The 18,226-nt window shown below is 41.3% G+C and overlaps 1 protein-coding gene and 1 non-coding gene across 2 annotated transcripts in view; both read right to left on the reverse strand.

Annotated features, from left to right (window-relative positions):
* The window catches only part of LOC121930928 (cytochrome P450 2D14-like), a 16,621-nt gene extending 8,392 nt beyond the window's left edge, over window positions 1–8,229 (reverse strand). The window contains exons 1-3 of the mRNA XM_042467945.1: window positions 8,017–8,229; window positions 4,446–4,617; window positions 2,530–2,699 (exon numbers count right to left, since the gene is read on the reverse strand). Of these exons, the coding sequence (XP_042323879.1) occupies window positions 2,530–2,699; window positions 4,446–4,617; window positions 8,017–8,229 (555 nt within the window). The remainder of the gene's footprint in view (window positions 1–2,529; window positions 2,700–4,445; window positions 4,618–8,016) is intronic.
* A 3,863-nt stretch (window positions 8,230–12,092) lies between these two features.
* Window positions 12,093–12,249, reverse strand: LOC121932336. Its single transcript, XR_006104323.1, has one exon. It is a non-coding gene; the product is annotated as a U1 spliceosomal RNA (small nuclear RNA).
* Between the last annotated feature and the right edge of the window lie 5,977 nt (window positions 12,250–18,226).

The raw sequence follows: 18,226 nt of genomic DNA on the forward strand, positions 1-18,226 counted from the left end.
TTGATTTCTTTCTTTCTGTTTTATCGGGGGTTTGGTCTGATGGGAGATTTTTATACTTTAGAACATTTGTATGCTAATAAAAATATTAAAAACAATAAATTTGAGAATTCCATAGCACGGAGCCATGGCAGTTAAAACAGTTGTCAAGCACCTTTAATCTGCAGTGGAGATGAAGCATCACACATCAATGAAGAAATATCAGATCAACAATTTTCCATCTTAAATTCTAACGTTTTATTTACTACTTGGACTGTTATCTACTTAAGCTTGCATGCCCTACCCACGTGTGCAGAGATAGGGCAACACAACCTCTTCCAACAGCATGACTGAAGAACTAGATGCGTCTACCCTGAGCCAGTCATTCTAAGGACAATCAATCAATCCATTAGGAATTCCAGTTTATCCAATGAGACCTTAGTGGCACAGCAGTTAAGCGCCACACTGGCACCACGATGTTTTTGAGTTTGATCCAAGGCTGCGACATTGACTCACCTTCCATCCTTTCGTAAGTCAGTAAAGTTAGTACTCAGCTTGTTAGGGGCAATTTGCTTAGAGATTGTAAATGACTTAGTGCTGAATTCACTATTAAGTGCTATAGAAATGTAATGCTACTGCTAGTTGCTAAATGCTGAGACAAATTGTGTAATTTCAGGATTGTTCCCCATAACATTTGCACTTTCATTCACTCAGTTGTATAATTCTTTTAACAAATACATTTTAGTGTTGTCTGGAGAAACAAGATGAACATTATCCTTACAGGCCTAATGAGTGACTATGCCATTGTTTAAATATTGAAAGCATCATACGAGCGACTTTTGGACCTTATCACACTGTTTTTTTATCTCAGAACCAGGATGAGTTCAAATTGAGTGATGCAAATCACGTTAGAATGTCATGTTTTCACATATTCACACTGGTAGCTTTCAATGGGAGCCCCTTCCATGGGACTTCCCGCGGGCTTCTGAACTGAATCCAGCTGGCTCCTCATTGTTGGCGAGTTCGCTAAATAAGTGGATTGATGAGATTCCAGTTGATGGTCAGTTCAAACTCACTGAGGATTTGGTCTGGTGGTGGATTCCAATCTGCTGGTGCCTTGACAGACAATCGCAAATCTCCCATGATGCCCTGTGGCATTTTGCCCCATTTGCTTCTGGTGGCCCTTTCCACTTTCAGGGCAACCGGGCTCTATTGGACTCTTTCCTCCTTTCCTCCCTGCCTCGTCTCTCTCCTCCTCTCTCCTCTCACACACACACACACACACACATATATATACATACACATCAGTCAGGTCAGGGGTGATGGATAGGTGCTGGGGCCGTAGGTAGGCAGAGGCAGTCAGGGGATGATGGATAGATCGCGTGGTCCAGGATCGGGAGGCAGAGGCAGTCAGGGTGGTGATGGGATAGGTCGCTGGGGCCAGGATCGGGAGGGCAGAGGCAGTCAGGGGGGTGATGGGATGGTCGCTGGGCAGGATCGGTAGGCAGAGGCAGTGGGTGGTGGGCTAGGTCGTTGGGGCCAGGGGATGATGGGTTAGGTGGCAGAGGGGGGCGAGATGGGGATACAGGAGCAGTCGGGATGATGGGTTAGGTGTCAGATGAAGAAGGGAGCAGATCGGGGTATAGGAGGATGCAGGGGATTGACAAGAGGATAGATATAGATATATGTTGCGGAAATACATGAGGGGATGACAAGATGTAGATATAGATGTGGATGAAATGGAGGGGGCTCTGACACGGAGGACCCTTTTGAATTTGGCTGCCAGGGATGGGAGAATAGAAGGAGGAAGAAGGTTACAGTTGTCATCCCATGATGAATGGAGGTAAATAAAGGGAGGAAGAAAGCTGCAGCTGGTCATTCCTGGAAAGTGGGCCAGGCTCCCTTCTTCACCCCGGAAGTGCAAGGTTCAGATGCCTTTCAGGGCCCCACTGAGCATGTGCAAGGGTCCCAATCGAATTGTTGATCCCCATGGTATGCACCGTGTGGTGGAAATACAATTTGCGACTCACTCCACTTTGCCTGAATCCGTCACATGACTTCCTGGATTCGATTCCCCCTCAGTCCTCAGTTCGGAAGGGCAACGGAACAGCAACCAGGTGTGATAAAACAGCCACATTATAATGTCAATTCAGATCACTCAAATCACACTCACCCCTGATCTTAGTTCCAATAACCTCAGTGTGATAAAGTCCTTTGTTTTCTGCTCCTCCAGGGAATAGGACATAGAGCAATGGATTCAAACTACAGGAAAAGAGATCCCACCTCAACATTAGGAAGAACTTCCTGTTAGTAGGAGCTATTCAACAGTGCAATATACCCCCTTCTTTGAAGATATTTAAACAGAAGTTGGATGATCATCTGTCAGGGGTGCTTTAATTCCTGCATGGCAGGGGTCAGAATGGATGGCCCTTGTGGTCTCTTCCAGCTCTGTGATTCTATGATCCTGATACCAGGAATTTCCAAATGTTCTAAAAACTCAGATAGACAGGAGGAACTCACAGCTTGTAAAATGTTGCATACACATATTCTTACACCTAGTATTGACAAACCTTCCTGAGAACTAAATTCGGAACACAAATGTTCAGCTTCTTTGATCACCAGCTGTTCCAGAGATTCCTTTCCCATCCCAAAGTCTCTCAGTGTGGTGATGGCAAACCTCTTCTGTTCTTTCCAGGCATGGCTATACTTTGCCATTATCAGTCCTGAGAAAAGTAGAAAGTAAAGGGACATTAAAAGGTAAAGTAATTATGAACCTATTGCCTTAGATACATATTTTATGAGAGAGTATGAACTGTGAGGAAGATCAACAGTGCCCACTGGAATATCTAGTACATTCAGCATGATATCAAGTAAGAACAGTGCTGCTGAGAGCAAATCACATTTGCTCCATGGTATTATTCTCCGTGCATTGGCTGATTCACACTGAACCAAGAGAACACAAGACTGAATATTAGTCAAAGTGAAACATGCCAATATTCCTATCTAGAGCATGAGATGTGTTCATGATTCCATCATTATAACTAGGCATTTCTAAAGCTCAAGAGTTTTTTAAGCAATAGTTTTTTGTAGGTTTTTTGGGCTATGATGCCGGCCATGAAAGCCTTCAACTTTACATTTTTTTAAGCAAGTTTGTCATGAAGGAAAATTGGGCTTGGTTAATAGCATAAAAAGAGAGAGTTTGTGTGGTGTAGTAGTTTGAGCAATGGACTATGACTTAGGAGACCAGGGTTTGACTCCCCTTCTCAATCATGGAAACTCATTTGGTGACCATGGGCAAGTCAAACAGTTTCAGAGGGAGGCAAGTAGAATCCCTTCTGAACAAATTTTGCCAACCCCCCCCCCCCCATTATAACCCCATTGCCTTAGGTTCACTATAAGTCAGAAACAACTTGAAGGCAAACAGCAACAAAGGTCATAAAAATAACACAATATAAACTGCTGTACTGCTTAAGAGTTTTTCAAGAAAGAGAAAATATCACCCATCTGTATATTTAACAACTTCATCAACTTATGCACAGGCATTTCTGACAGCTTTCGTAAACTGTAGATCAGACAAGAGAGGATCAAGAAAGTTCCCTGTTGAATACAATTCAGGATCTAGCTGGATATCAGGCTGAGAATGAGGGTGCTAGAAGTTTTTTCCAGTGCTTGCCTCCAGTTCAGTGATAGTTGAGATAGTCCTGTCAGGAGAGATGCATGAATGAAGACCTGCTTCCTTGGACGGAGGATGCTCAGAAGTTCAGAGAGCTGGAGTCCTTGAGTTTGACAGGGTGATGGAGAAAAGAGCTCTTCTGTTGCAGGTGTTTCGAGGGAAGGCATTTGAATCCAAAGAACTGGATTTGAGACTTCAGTCTGTATGGGCTCCCCCTCTATGGAAGCCCACCCAGACACAGGGGTGCTACTTTCGAGAGCTCTTTCACACTACACAGTTATAGCACTTTGACTCCACCATGGTTATATCCTACTGAACTCTAAGATTTCTAGTTTGGGAAGGCATTAGAGCTCTCAAGCAGAGAATCTAAATACCCCAAAATTCCAATTCCAAGGATTCCACAGGATGGAACCATGTTAGATAAAGTGGAGTCAAAGTACTATAACTGTGACATGTGAAAGGGGCCCAAAACTTCTTACAAGGGTGCTTCAGCAACTCAGTTGTCTCCACCCTCAAAGTCTTCAAGGTCTCTAAATGAGGGCACTAATAATCTTAAGTCACAATACCTACTTTCAAAAGGGTCATGTAGGCATTTCATTTGATGCATGGATGTGCTTGATGGCTATGTCTCCAGGGGAAATACTAAGTATGTCACAGCCTCCAAATGGGACTTATGTTGAAGGAAACCAAAAACCAGATTTCTCATAGTTTACATCTGCAGTACTACCCTGTCAAATGATGCCTGTCACCTCACCCTTTTATCTCCTACTTCAGTAATTCAAGACTCCGGTCATACCTGGATTGGTTTCTCCATAGCCCAAATAATTGTAGGCAGCAAAATAGGGTCGATCAGCAAAATCCTCTGATTTACTGACTAAAGCTTCTCTCACAGTCTTGAAACCATTCAGTACCACTACATTCTTCCAGAAGTACTGCAGGCTATAAATGTTCCCATATTTCTTACTCAACTAAGAAAGAGGGAGAGACATAATATTATACACAGTACATCACATATCAACAAAAATCAACTGAAGTGAATAAGAATATGTTCTGCTAAATTATTCAGATTGCTTTTTCCATTACTAGTAGACCTCTGAAATTCAAGCATGCCTACAAGAGAACTGTTGGCAGAAATATTATTGTTTTGCTTATGGAGATAAATAAAGAGTATGTACTATCTGAGCCAGATAAAAACCTAGGAAGAAGGTGGAGAGACTAGCCAACAAATAATGATCCCGGAGAATTTGATACGTTGAATACTGGGAATAAGAGAACCAGAACCCACAAACTATGACAGAATAAATGCCAACAAATGTTTTGATACATTCATGAGACTGAATTAACAAATTTGCTAGAATTCATATTTTCAAGTATAAACTCCAGTACAGTGGAGTATGTGTTTTTTTAGATAACTGCAGAAAGAGAAATTCTGCACTGACTGCTGCAACAATCCATCCACATGCAGGCTCAAGGTCACTGTAAAAAATGACAAAAAACCAAAACATTTTGGCATAGGTTCATGGGCTATATATATAATTTTACTACTAAATAAATAGGTAAATCTTCCAGCTCTATGAATCTCTGATTAGAATCAGTATGTGTCAAATAAGACTAAAGGTTTTTAAATTAGTTTCAATGAAGAGTTACAAAACAGGAAGAATTTGTGCTTGCAGGCATTAACATCCATTGCACCTCAGATCAGGAAGACTTTAGGCATTATTTTACAGGATAAACAGGCCTTCAAAATTCTGATTACTATCAAGCAATTTCATAACACTGCCAAACAGGAATTGTCAGTTGTTTCAAGATTTCAGACAAAGTTCAAATCTGAAAATAAATAATCTAGATAGGTTATTCTTTGCAAAGGTAGGAGCACAAAGTGAATCGTAATGCAACCATTCACAGAAATAACTATTGTTCACTTTCTTTCAACTCCCAAGTTTCTACAGAACATTCCTATTAGTAGTATAACCAATGTTAGTTGTGCTTAAGGCTCACTAAAATTGCTTAGTCTCAGTGACAGATTTTGGATCAAGGATGAAGGCCAATTGTTTAAAAGGGTAACAATGTTAAATTATGCTTCGTTTGCACATTCACACTTTAATCAAATAAATACATGAGAATCTGCACTCACCGATGGTGTCTGTGTCCTAAGACATAGGAGTTTATCACCGGAGGGGGGGGGGTCCCTTGCAAAAAACGGGATTTAAAAGCTGGAAAAAACCCTGCAAAAACGAGCTGATTTTCACACATGTCTTTGTTAAACTGGTGTTAACTCAAACAGAAAGTAGACAAAAGCCACTCCTTTTTACTTTCAGGATTTTCTGAAAGTAAAAAGGAGCGGGTTTTGTCTACTTTCTGTCTATTTTCTGTTCGGGTTAATACCACTTTAACAACAATGTCATGTGAAAATTAACCCGCTTTTGCAGGTTTTTCTTATTTAAACCCCTGCTTCTGCACAAGATTTCCCCCATGTGATAAACTCCATAGGCAACAAGGGGAAAGATCTTACTCATGAATTTTTATAAACGTTTGTGTAGAATGAGCTGTGGGTGATCTATAAAGCAGTTGTGCAGAACAAACACAATTGCTTGGATAGCTCTTCTCATCTCCCGGAACTGTTTTGCTTTGATTCCAAATATGAAAGAATTCAACATCTCTTCCTTGAAGTCCACACACCACATCACACATTAATTCTCACTTTCCAGCTTAGCCACACAGCAGACTGAAGCAAGTGTGATACTTCGGCTCACAAAGCTTGAGAAGCACTTCAACAGCACAACAAACCTCTATGTCTGTGATTTCCAAATTGTGTGGTACATTCCCCTGGGGACAGTGAGGGGAAAAAAGGTACATCAGTGGGCCTTCACTCAAACTATTGGTGTGCAAAGAAGACAAGGGGAATCAGCGGCCTTTAGGAACATGGTGGGGATGAGAAGTCAGAGCACATGGCAGTTGGAGAAAAGCAGTGACAAAAAGGAGCTTTCACATTTGGGACCCTGCTTAAGTTTTGTGAGCTTTGTCAGAACTTTTCTGGCAAGCTAAAGCTATGCTGTTGCTCCTGGCTTCTTTTGTCAGACAGGGCAAGAGAAGAGGTAGCAGAAGAAACAAAGTCCGTGCTGGGGGAGATGACTTGAAGTTGTATGGGGAAGTCACATTCCTGAGGAAGGAAAGGGAGGAAAAAGTTTGAAGCCATCTGAGTCCCTCACTGCTCTGCCAAAGAAGGATTCAGAGTCCTTCCTCACTGTGGAGAAGCTTCTCCTTTTGCATCCAGTCACCTTGGGAGCAGCAACCAAGCAGCCAGTCAAGCATTGACCAAGAGGCCTCTCACGCATGCCAGCCTTTGCCAAAAGGCTAGTGAGGGCAACAACCTTCTCAGCTGCTGCTCAGTCACTGATCCTTCTACACCCAGTCATCCTGGGATCAGCAACCAAGCAGCCAGTCAACTGGCCTTCCTTTTACTGTAAAGACTGTCACTGGCAAAACAGAGAATCAGGCCTGGGTCATCACTGCTGCTGCTTCTGTTGTATTTACACATGAGAGGCTGAGGCAGAAAAGGAGGCAGTGGGGAGCTGGGCATGACTGAGGGAGACATCACTAGCTAGATGGCTTCTGCACACAATTGACCTATATCAAGATGGGTGTTGATGGCCAAGAGGAAAGGAAGCTGTAGCCCCCCCCCCAAAAAAAATCGGGGGACCACTGCTCTGTATCTTTGTTTTTCATCTTCCAGTTTAGAACCATTGCAAATCTATGAGTGTAGCAAGGGCCAGTTGGTTGTGCTATTTATCGTGTTAGTTATACAATATAGTAAGAAAAATATTTGGGAAAGTACAAGAATCCTGATGAATCAGAAGACCAAGGGCCTATCTCACTCTGGACACTGTTTCCATGGTGGGCAACCAGTCACCTATGGAAAGTTTTCAAGCAGGAGGATGCAGGAGAGGGCCTTCTCCATTGTGACACCTCAGTTATGGAGGCTCCAACATGAGACAGGTGAGTTTAAGAATGTTGGCGACTGTTGTGTTATGGAAATAGTTCTTCTCTTTACAACAAAGAAAAATGAGCTAAGGAAATGTTATGCTGGCTTATGTCACTAAGCGAAGTTTAGCCAAGTTGAACAAGAACAAAGATGGGAAGAAAATACAGGTAGGATTTAGAAAAATGCTACAATATTAGAAATAAAAATGTTCACTTCCCTAGTAATGACTACCAGCCACTGACAACCTCATCCATGAATTTATCTGAACCCCTTTTAAAGCAATCAAGACTATCAGCTACCACCACGGGCCAGAACTATCCTGCACACCAGGCCCAGTGTTCTTTATTAACAGCCATTCAGAAAAGAATCTCTTACTGGCACTTACCCAGGTCAAAGAAAGATGGACACGGTTCAAATCAATCTGTAACATGGTGCCAATGAAGGGCAGGGAGGTCGGCCCTGGTGGGTAACGGCTCCAGCATCTCCGGCGCTTCATGAAGTCGAGGAATAAGGTGGAAAAAATGACAGAGATGCCTAGTAGTGTGAGATTATTCCATAGGGAAATGAAAATTGAGGACAACCATTGCAGTAGATCCATGATTGTTCACTGCTCAATACATCACCTTGTATTTCTCTCTGTATTAGTCTCTCATTTCAGGCATCTTTTTTCTTCTTGGTCTCACACCAACTATCTGTATCTATTGTTCTTTCCTTTTATTTGTATGCACTCCGACCCCCAGGCTACAAGCTCTCTGTCTCAAATTTCTTAGTAGTCAATCTTTTAAAATAGCAAATGAAAATGCTGTGGCAATATTGTCCAGCCCCACGAAAATAAGCAAGAGTCATCCAGTCCAGCTTCCTGATGCTGCAAGCAATCCAAAGCTAAACCATCTGAAATTTCTTCATATGCATCACACTTGTAGGTTTTCTCCTTCAGCAGTTTCTCCTTATCCACATAAAATGGGCATGGGGTGGCCTGGATGTTCAGTGAAGTGATAATCCTGGTTGTCCCTCTACATTGCAGACTCCCAGACTCCACCCTCCTCAAAATGTTTCTATCCCTGGTTGCCCAGATGGCCCTGCCGTCCTCCAGATTCTGTTTCTGCTTCCTCTCTTTATCGCCACTCCCCACCACACACACACAACATCAGTTTCCAGGGTCAGCTGGTAATTCCCATGTCAGTAAGATGACAAATCTATTTTTATTCAGTTTCTAGGGTGCTGAACTTATTTAGAAATAGGTGTTATCAGCCTGCGCAGTTCCTTTAAAGCCCAAATTAAAACCTGGAGTGAATTCACTGCCCCACTGTCATGGGAGCCACCAGCACCACTGCATGTTTCTCTCCTCAGCCCTTTCCCAGCTCTTTACTTTCCAGCTTCACTTCACAATTTCCCTTTTACTCTCTACCAAAATTCTCAGATTGCCTAAGATTTTAAAACTCTCTCCAACAGTCTAATCACTGTTGTAACAGTTGCCAAGAGCCATTCATACCTTCTTTCCCACTTTTTTCCTGTGTTTTGATGTTGTTAGCTGCCCTTGAGTCAACTTCAGTTCATGGCAAATGTGGACGAGGCCTCTCCAAGATCCCCCCCCCATCCTCAGCCTCTATACTCAGCCTTTCAGATTCTTCTCAAACATACATTCCAAGTGGGAGAGATGTCCCATTTAGTCCTTTGGTACTTTGTGCATATCAGACCTTACTAAATCATAGAATCATAGAGTTGGAAGAGACCACAAGGGCCAACCCCATGCAGGAACTCCCAATCAAAGCATCCCCGACAGATGGCCATCCAGCCTCTATTTAAAGACCTCTAGGAAAGGAGACCCCACTACACTCCGAGGGAGTCTGTTCCACTGTCGAACTGCTCTTACTGTCAGAAAGTTCCTCCTAATGTTGAGGTGGAATCTCTTTTCCTGTAGCTTGCATCCATTGTTCTGGGTCCTGTTCTCTGGAGCAGCAGAAAACAAACTTGCTCCCTACTCAATATGACATCCCTTCAGATATTTAATAGGGCTATCATATAACCTCTTAACCTTCTCTTCTTCAGGCTAAACATCCCTAGCTCCCTAAGTTGTTCCTCATAGGGCACGGTTTTCTGCCAGTCGAGGTGGTGGGTCATGAGCAGTCAGGACACACAACCTACTCCAAAATATATACTTGAGCAGAACAAAATGACCCGTTTGTGAATAAAGGTACTGCTGTGAGAACTGGAAACCCCATTTGTGAACTGGAAACCAGTTCCTGGTATTGAGGATGGGGAGACAAGCACAGAAAGGGGTCACATTCTGCTCCAAAATATGCACCTGCACAAAATAATATAGCTGTCATTTCCCCATATTAACTACATTCTGCTGCCGTGGCAGCAAGGAAAGCTGTTCCTCTTGATCACTGATGGAAAAGTGACTGTGGAGGAGGGCTCACACTTTATCCCAAGATTCAGATTTGTGCAGTAACAACAACAACAAAACAAGATGATCCACAGTTATAAAATGGCTGCCATTTGAATAATGAAGCATCCAGGGGATTGGAAATCTGATCAATGGAATTTGGATGATCACAGAGAGGGGTCACACCCCAAAATGAACCTTTCCATGAAAAATATTCATTCTATGGGCAAATACACAAATGGGGCTGCTCTGTGCAGGAACAGGCCATAGAGAAGGCGAGGACAGAGGGCCCTGGAAGCCTTGGAAGAATGGGCAGATGAAACATTGAGGTGAGAGCAGGGCCCTATGGACACTATAGAGGGCATGGTCCTAACACACAGGTATTCATTGGTTGGGGTGGGGAGTGGTGGGAATTGGGTCAATCAGCAGCGTTCAAGATTTAGACCATTCTGGAAAATACATTCCAGGGGGAAAGGGAAAATGATCCCACTGCTTCTTCTTATCCCAACATACCTCATAGCAGTGAAGCTCAGATCTGAGTGTGCTGTTGAAGAGTGAAAGACATCCCCGCCTCTGAGTTCAACTGGCCTGAAAACTTATCCTTCTCTTTAGGGGTACTGAGACCAGATTGGAAAGGCATAACATCTCACCTTGAAAAACAAATTTGCATGTCATAGATGGCCACCGATTATTTCACTAAAAGCACCACCACATCTTCAGAGAAGTTCTAAGAGATACAAAATCTTTTCCTAGTCGTCAGGGGTCCCAGGAAGAACTCTGAGACAACCCACCCCAAAACCCAAGTTTTGCACAACAAAGATCTCTGCCCTCTGAAGGGGGGGGGGTGTGGTTCAAGAATGTGGTTCAGGAATGGTTTCTCTCACACAAGTGTATTTTGCTCAGAAATGGAAAAGTGAAGATATTCCAACAAAAGAAGAAGTTGTTGAAATTATACGGTGGAATGAAGATGGATAAATTAATGCAAGCGATAAGAGATAGACCCAAAGAACAATTTGTTGAGGAATAGGGGAAAGTAATTGAGTTTCTTGAATTAAATTGGAGGGAAATAGCGGTAATGAATTTGTATTAAGAATAATTGGAGATAGGATCCACAAAATAATCATTAAAAGTAAAAAAGTTGAAATGAAAATTAGTAAGACAAATATTGGTAGGAAGGAAGTCAGTATGAAAGGGATAGTATGAATGAAAGATGTAGAGTAAAGAAGATTTGTAGGCAACAAATAGAAAGGTGGAATAGTAAAGAAGAAAAGTAAAGAGGGTGATGTGTAAGTGTAGAAGGCTTGAGTATGTAGGAGGAAGTATATGCAAGGGTAAATAAGATAGGATAAGGGAAGGGAAAGTAAGGTTAAGATCTAGAGGCCAGAGGGGTGAAAGAAGGAAAGTGTTGAAAGTTGTGAAATGTAAGAACGGGTATATGGTAAGGTTAAAAGTGGATGGTTTTGTATGAAAGAAAGATGTGAGATAAAGTTGGAGAAGGGAATGAAGATCAAGATGAAAATATGAACATAAGAATTTATTTTTACATTTTGTAATATTTTCTTTACTCTTTATGTTAGTTATTTTTATGTACCTTTATGTATATGTGATGAATGAATGAGTGTGTATGTAAAGATTTGTATTGGATTGTTTTAATAATATTTTTCTAAAAATTAAAAAATTAAAAATTAATTAAAAGTTAATTAAACATTTTTTTAAAAAAAGGAATATAGTTCTAAGGCGTTCAGCAAACTCACGAGATGCTCTCAGGGAACCCTCAGAAACCTTACCTAGAGAAACCTCCCAAAAGAGATTCCCTCAAGGGGCACCCTAAAATCAGGGAGGTAACCCCCAATTCTACATAAAAATATGGCTGCCAAATTGTAGGGATTTGGAGTTCAGGAAGAGTCTCTAAGGGAGTCCAATAGACTTGTGAGAGGTTACCAGGAAACCCGCAGAATCCTCAGAACTTAGGGAGTGACCAGTAGTGGAACCCCCAAATCCCTCAAAGGTAACCCTAAAATCAGGGACATGAGATCAAAAATGTATTCCTCCCCCAAAGGTGGCAGGAGCACCTGTCACTTTTCATTTGACAATAAGTAGATATTATGCCTGCGAGTTTCCCACATTTGGAGAAATAGCAGGGGTCAGCACACCTGGAGTGCAACGGATGAGTCTCACCATGGGAAAGCCACCTTTATGATCATGGTGCCTCCCCTGCCAGGTAAGTATACTACTCCCATTCTTACATCAAGTGAATAAATGTACTTGTAATTACAAAACAAAACACAAATTATCTGCTATACAGTAATTGTATCATATGAAAGAAAGAATAGGTGAAATTTCATATATTCACTCAATGCAAACAATTTTTAAAATGCTCTTTCTCTGAAGAATGGAATAGATTAGATCTGAACTGGAAGCTGGTTTTGACTTGTTCTAATCCTGGGGTGGGCAAAGTCTGATCCCATGCCAAAAAACTGCAAAAACTGCAGTTCAACAGCATCTTGGGATGATCCACTTTGCTTGTTCATTGTCTAGTCCCTTTCAAATGTTCTTTGACTGGCATGGCAGTATCATGGGCAGGAGGGGGGATTGCTTCCCTTGTCCTTAAAAAATAAATGGTTGGATGGATAAACAGATACACAGTCGGGATTCAAATGAAATCCAGGAAGCACCTGATGATTGTGTTCCTTATTTTATTGTTTTTTATTTTCATTTTACCTTGTTATTTTGTTAGCCATCCTGAGAACATACATTTACTATTGGAGGTGCAGGATATACGTTATGTAAATAGAATTTACATAGAGAGTGGAGGCAGGAAGAATGTTGTAAAGCCATACTGGACACGAATTCCTAAAATGCCAATCTTGATCCTTAGCTTCACATACTCTGGATATTAAATCTTTATTACCATGTATATGAGAAGCAAGCCCAACCGTATGCAAAAATCTAGTTGTATCACAATGAGCTACTGAACAGAGGGAAATACATACTAAATCCAAGATGAGTGACAATTTCACTGGCTATAGGGAGCAGAAACATTGCGATATTGCATCAGGCAAGCAAAATATGCCCTCTAGTGTTGGATATTATTATATCATGTGCATATAGATATAGCTAAATACAGTATGCTCCTGCAGGTGAAAAAATGAAGCACATTTATAATTGTTGAGATGAAAAGGAAGTACTCAGGCCATATCAATATTCTCACCTGACTACTCTCCCTCCCTCCCTCCCTCCCTCCCTCCCTCCTCTTCCCCAAAATATGAAACAAGAGGAGCAGGGATGTAGCCAAGGGGGGAGGGGGTCCTTGGGGTCCAGACCCCCCCCCTTCCATTAGATAAAATGAATGGTGCGTGCTGACGTGCTGATGCACCCAAGCCCCATTATAATGATAGCACTTAGTCTGGACACACACACCCTTCCCAAAATCCTAGCTACATCCCTGACAGGAGCAACACTGAAGTTGGACAAAATTCAGTGGGGAAAACTCAGGTTAGCAAAAATAATACAATTTTCATGAGTAGAAGATACAGCATCAAAAGGGCAGGTAACAGCTGGATTCTACATAAGTGTTGATGCACTTGAAACCTATTGAAATTAGTGAGCTTGGAACATATCAAACTGTACAGTAGGAACAGGACATTGAAAGAAAGAAAGAAGTTAAAGAATCACAGGTGTAAGATCCCCTTGTTCTAAACTGTACAACAGTTTGCTATTTGAAAAGAGGTAATTTATTAATGTGCCTGAACATCCTAAAGGCACTAGGTCCTGCCTTATCTTGGAAGCTTAGCAGGTCAGACTTGATTAGTACTTGGATGGGATGCTGCCCATAAATACTAGGAACTGGCAAAACCACCTCAGAGTATTCCTTGCCTAAGAAAACTCTATGGAATTTATGGAGTCATCATAAGTAGACAAGTGAGCTGAAGGCACATACACATTTCACCTTCTGAGTCCCAAAGTCACAAAAATAACCCTATCCTGGGAAGAAAGCCCATTATTCTGTGTACACAAGCACATACAGTATCTAAATTGTGTATTGAAAATAATTCATGTTTCTCGTGGTTTGCAGATTTTATTCTTTTTAGAATTTTTAACTTTTCAGAACTAATAGTAGGACAGGAAGAAAGTAATAGAAAAATGAGGGACAGGCCGAGAAAGCCACAAGCTGTACAAGTGCCTGATTGTTTAAGGCTACATCTACACTGTTTGACACTGCTTTACCTGCCATGGCTCAATGCTATGTTTTGTGAGACAGTGATCCTTCTTTGTCAGTTAGCTCTGGTGCCACAACCAACTACAAACCATAGAATTCCATAAGATGGAGCCATGAATGTTAAAGTGGTGTCAAGCTGCATTAATTCTTCAGTGTGGCAATAGCTTGAAAGATACACTTTTCTCCATGAATATTCTCAGGTTTAATATACTTACATTATATGCATATCTTTCCTTTCATGCATGAGCCTAGTAACTCCCTTTCAAAACAATCAGTAGAAATGTTCAAAATAGATTATTTATGCCCAGGTAGAGAATGTTTATAAAGCAAATACATGTAGATTTTATGCCTTGCAAAAGGACAACTCTACAAATTGCATCTCATTGCAGAACATTATCAATACTGTCTATCAGTATTGACTGTATTCACATCCTCCTTGAAGCACATCATGTTTACTGAAAAGTAAGCCACACTGATTATACTAGGATTTTGTTTCAAATTTTTGCCTTCTGTAATCATTACTGCCTTGGGGAACTTGAATATCTACATTTATTCAGGGGCAAGTTCTGGAACGTTCAAGGGTCCTTACTTCTTAACAAGTATACATTGGATTGCAGCCTATGGCCGTTAAGAAAATCCTGAAAAGTTTTGTTGGTAAGTCAGTCTATGACTAATTTTCCTACTACAGAAGGGGGAAATATTTCATAATTAAATTGCTGCCCAGATGCTTCGTCCATCTGTTCTGATTTTGAATTCTCAAATCTTCTCAAACTCCAGTAGAATATTGAGTATAAAACTACCCAGGAGCTGCCACCTGTTGTTATTTGTACTGTAATCCCACCACCCTCATAAGCATCTCATTGTTGATCCTGTTTGGGCACTAATTCAAAATGTCCCCATTTCCCCCTGGCATTTTAAATTTAATTACAAATAAGAAATAAAGTTTTTGGTTGGATGGCTGTTAGCTACTTAAGAGGGCCACCTTGGCTTAGTGGTTTGTGTGTTGGACTACAACTCTGTGGAGACCGGGGTTCAATTCACAGCTCAGCCATAAAACCCATTGGCTGACCATGGGCAAGTAATATGCTCGTAGCCTCAGAGAATGGCAATGGCAAACCTCCTTTTAATAAACCTTGCCAGGAAAAGCCCACGATAAGCTTGCCTTAGGGTTGCCACAAGTTAGAAACAACTTGAAGGCACAAATCAGTAGCTCCTTAAACGAATATCATGTAGTGTTCTCATCTGGCTTTTCAAGGTACTAGTTGAGTCCTGGCTCTTGAAGATCAACCACCAGTTGCAGACGGCAGCTGGGAGAGTCTGCCTTCACTGTTTCTCCTGAAGGTAGAGAAGCAAAGCACTGTCGGCTGCCCTTTGTAGGCACTTGCCATCAGGAGCTGCCAGTTTAGTTCTTCTTCCCCACACAGGAAGGAGGCAAAAGTGTTTTCCTTTGGCATCAACTGAATCTCAAAGTTGGGGCTCAGCTGGATCCAGAAAATGCCAGCTATGTGGAGGGCCAGCTACATGCACCACTCTCCCTCCCAGCTGGGAAAGGGAACATCTTTAATCAATGATCAGAGAGATCAGCAGGGCTCCTCTCTTCTGTAGCATGTGTAGCTTGGGGAGGGAACAGGATTGGCTCAGGAGTGTCTGAAAACCAGCTGTCTCCCCACTTCACTGTAACTGATGGTGTTAGACTTCCCTAGGTGGTTTCTCTGTCTTTGCAGAATGTCTTTGGAACCTTCTATAACACTTTGATAGAGGCTGTTCTGCATAAGGCAAAGAGAACTGACTCTCAGCACATGTATTCCTGAACTCTGGAGCCATCTCACTCATTTCCTTGCATCCAGTGTCAAATAACCAAATAGGAAACACTAACAGGGAAAGAAAATGGGTTATGAGTGAACAAGTGCAAAGCAACCTGGTTTTCTTCTTCATGGGTTCTTTGCCATCCTACAGCTGGGTGGCTAATAATTCAACATGCCTTGAGGCTAGTACAGTGGGCCCTTGTTATCCACTGCGGTTTGGTTCCAGGAACCCCCATGAATAACAAAATCTGTGGATGCTCAAGTCCCATTAAACAGAATGGCATAGCAAAATGGTGTCCCTTATATAAAATGGGGAAATCAAGGTTTGATACTTGGAATTTATACTTTTTAAAATATTTTCAAGCTGTGGATGCCTGAATCAGTGTATAAAAAAATCTGTGGATAAGGAGGGCCAACTGTACTAGTGAGTGCAAGAGACTCTGAAGGACAGCTTCTCCACTAGGTTGCATCAGCTGCTTTTACCTCAAAGGCATGATTTTGTTTAGTCACTGAGGATTGTGTAGTCCATGTACTGTACTTGATTTATTTGTGACATTTATAGTCAACCTTTAATCAATGAGTTCAATGAAACCAGCAGTTTTAGAGTGCTGGGAGGGATGTTCCCCATCCCACTAAAAGCTAACACAGGTCAAGAGCCTATACTATTTCAGCATAGACTAAATTTAAGCCAGCCATTTGTGCAATTGATTGAACAATGGGTGCCAGGGACTTAAGCTCATCATTGTGCAATAGCCAATTGATTACCCACCCACCAAACCAAAGTAAGAGAGGACTGTGTTTATGCTTGTGGAGTTATTCACTGCACTGAACTAGGAACATGATTTGTGCAATTTCTGGGGAAAGGACAACTACTCACAGTTTTTACATATTGCCCCAATCAAAATTCCAGCTTGTTTTTGTCACCTGCTAAGTCAACTTCAACTTATGGAGACCCCATGAATGAGAGCCCCCAAGTCACCCTATCATCAATAGCCCTCCTCGGGTCTTGTAGACCCAAGGCTGTGGCTCCCTAGATATAAGGGTTTTTAGTTTTTAATTGTTGTTTTTATGCTTTGATATTGTGTTTTTAATATGTTATACTGTTTAATACTGTCTTAAGGGGGGAGGGATAAAGTGTTTTTAATTGTTATATTTTACTGTTGTCAACCGCCCAGATTGGTTTCCCATAGGGCGGTATACAAATAAATAAATATTATTATTATTATTATTATTATTATTATTATTATTATTATTATTATTATTATTAATTTCTTATTTTGAAATCTTCCTCTTTTCCTACTGCCTTCTACCTTACCAAGCATTATTGTCTTTTCTAGTCAGAATTATGCTAAAGTAATAGCAATAGCAGCTTCATTTATATATCGCTTCATACCACCTAAGCAGTCTCTAAGCAGTTTACAACTGCAAGCTAATTGCTCCCCAAAAGCTAGGCACTTATTTTAGCAACCTTGGAAAGATACAGGCCTGAGTCAAGCCTGAGCCTTGGCTAGTAATGAATTCGCAACCTTACAGTTTGTGAGTGGTTGCAGTACAGGCATTTAACCACTGCGTCACCAGGGCTCTCAAAGTAGGAGTCTCAGTGTAGTTATCTTTGCTTCTAGGGAGAGTTCAGACTTGATTTGTTGTAGGACCCATTTGTTAATTTTTTTTAGCAGTCATTATCCATAGAACTCTTCGCCATCACATTTCAAATGAACTGATTTTCTCCCTATCAGCTTTCTTCACTTTACAGCTTTCACAACCATACACAGAAATTGGAAATACAGTCGGCCCCTTATACACGGATTTTTTATACACGGTTTCAAGCATCCACAGTTTGAAAATGTTCAAAAAAAGTATAAATTTCAAATATCAAATGTTGATTTTCCATGTTTTATAAGGGACACCATTTTGCTATGTCGTTATATTTAATGAGACTTGAGCATCCACAGATTTTGTTATCCACGGGGGATCTTGGAACCAAACCCCAGCGTATAACAAGGGTCCACTGTATAATACATTGGCTATCCTAATTTTGGTATTCATTTATATATCTTTACACTTCAGGAATCATGTCTGGTTCCTTTCATAGTAGTCCTTCCAACTCCAGCAAGAATCATTTTGGCACGTAGATGGAAAGAAGAAAGCTTACCAAAATTGGAAGAATGGATTGTTAAAATTT

Source organism: Sceloporus undulatus, chromosome 5 (assembly GCF_019175285.1).
Source record: "Sceloporus undulatus isolate JIND9_A2432 ecotype Alabama chromosome 5, SceUnd_v1.1, whole genome shotgun sequence".
NCBI lineage: Eukaryota > Metazoa > Chordata > Lepidosauria > Squamata > Phrynosomatidae > Sceloporus > Sceloporus undulatus.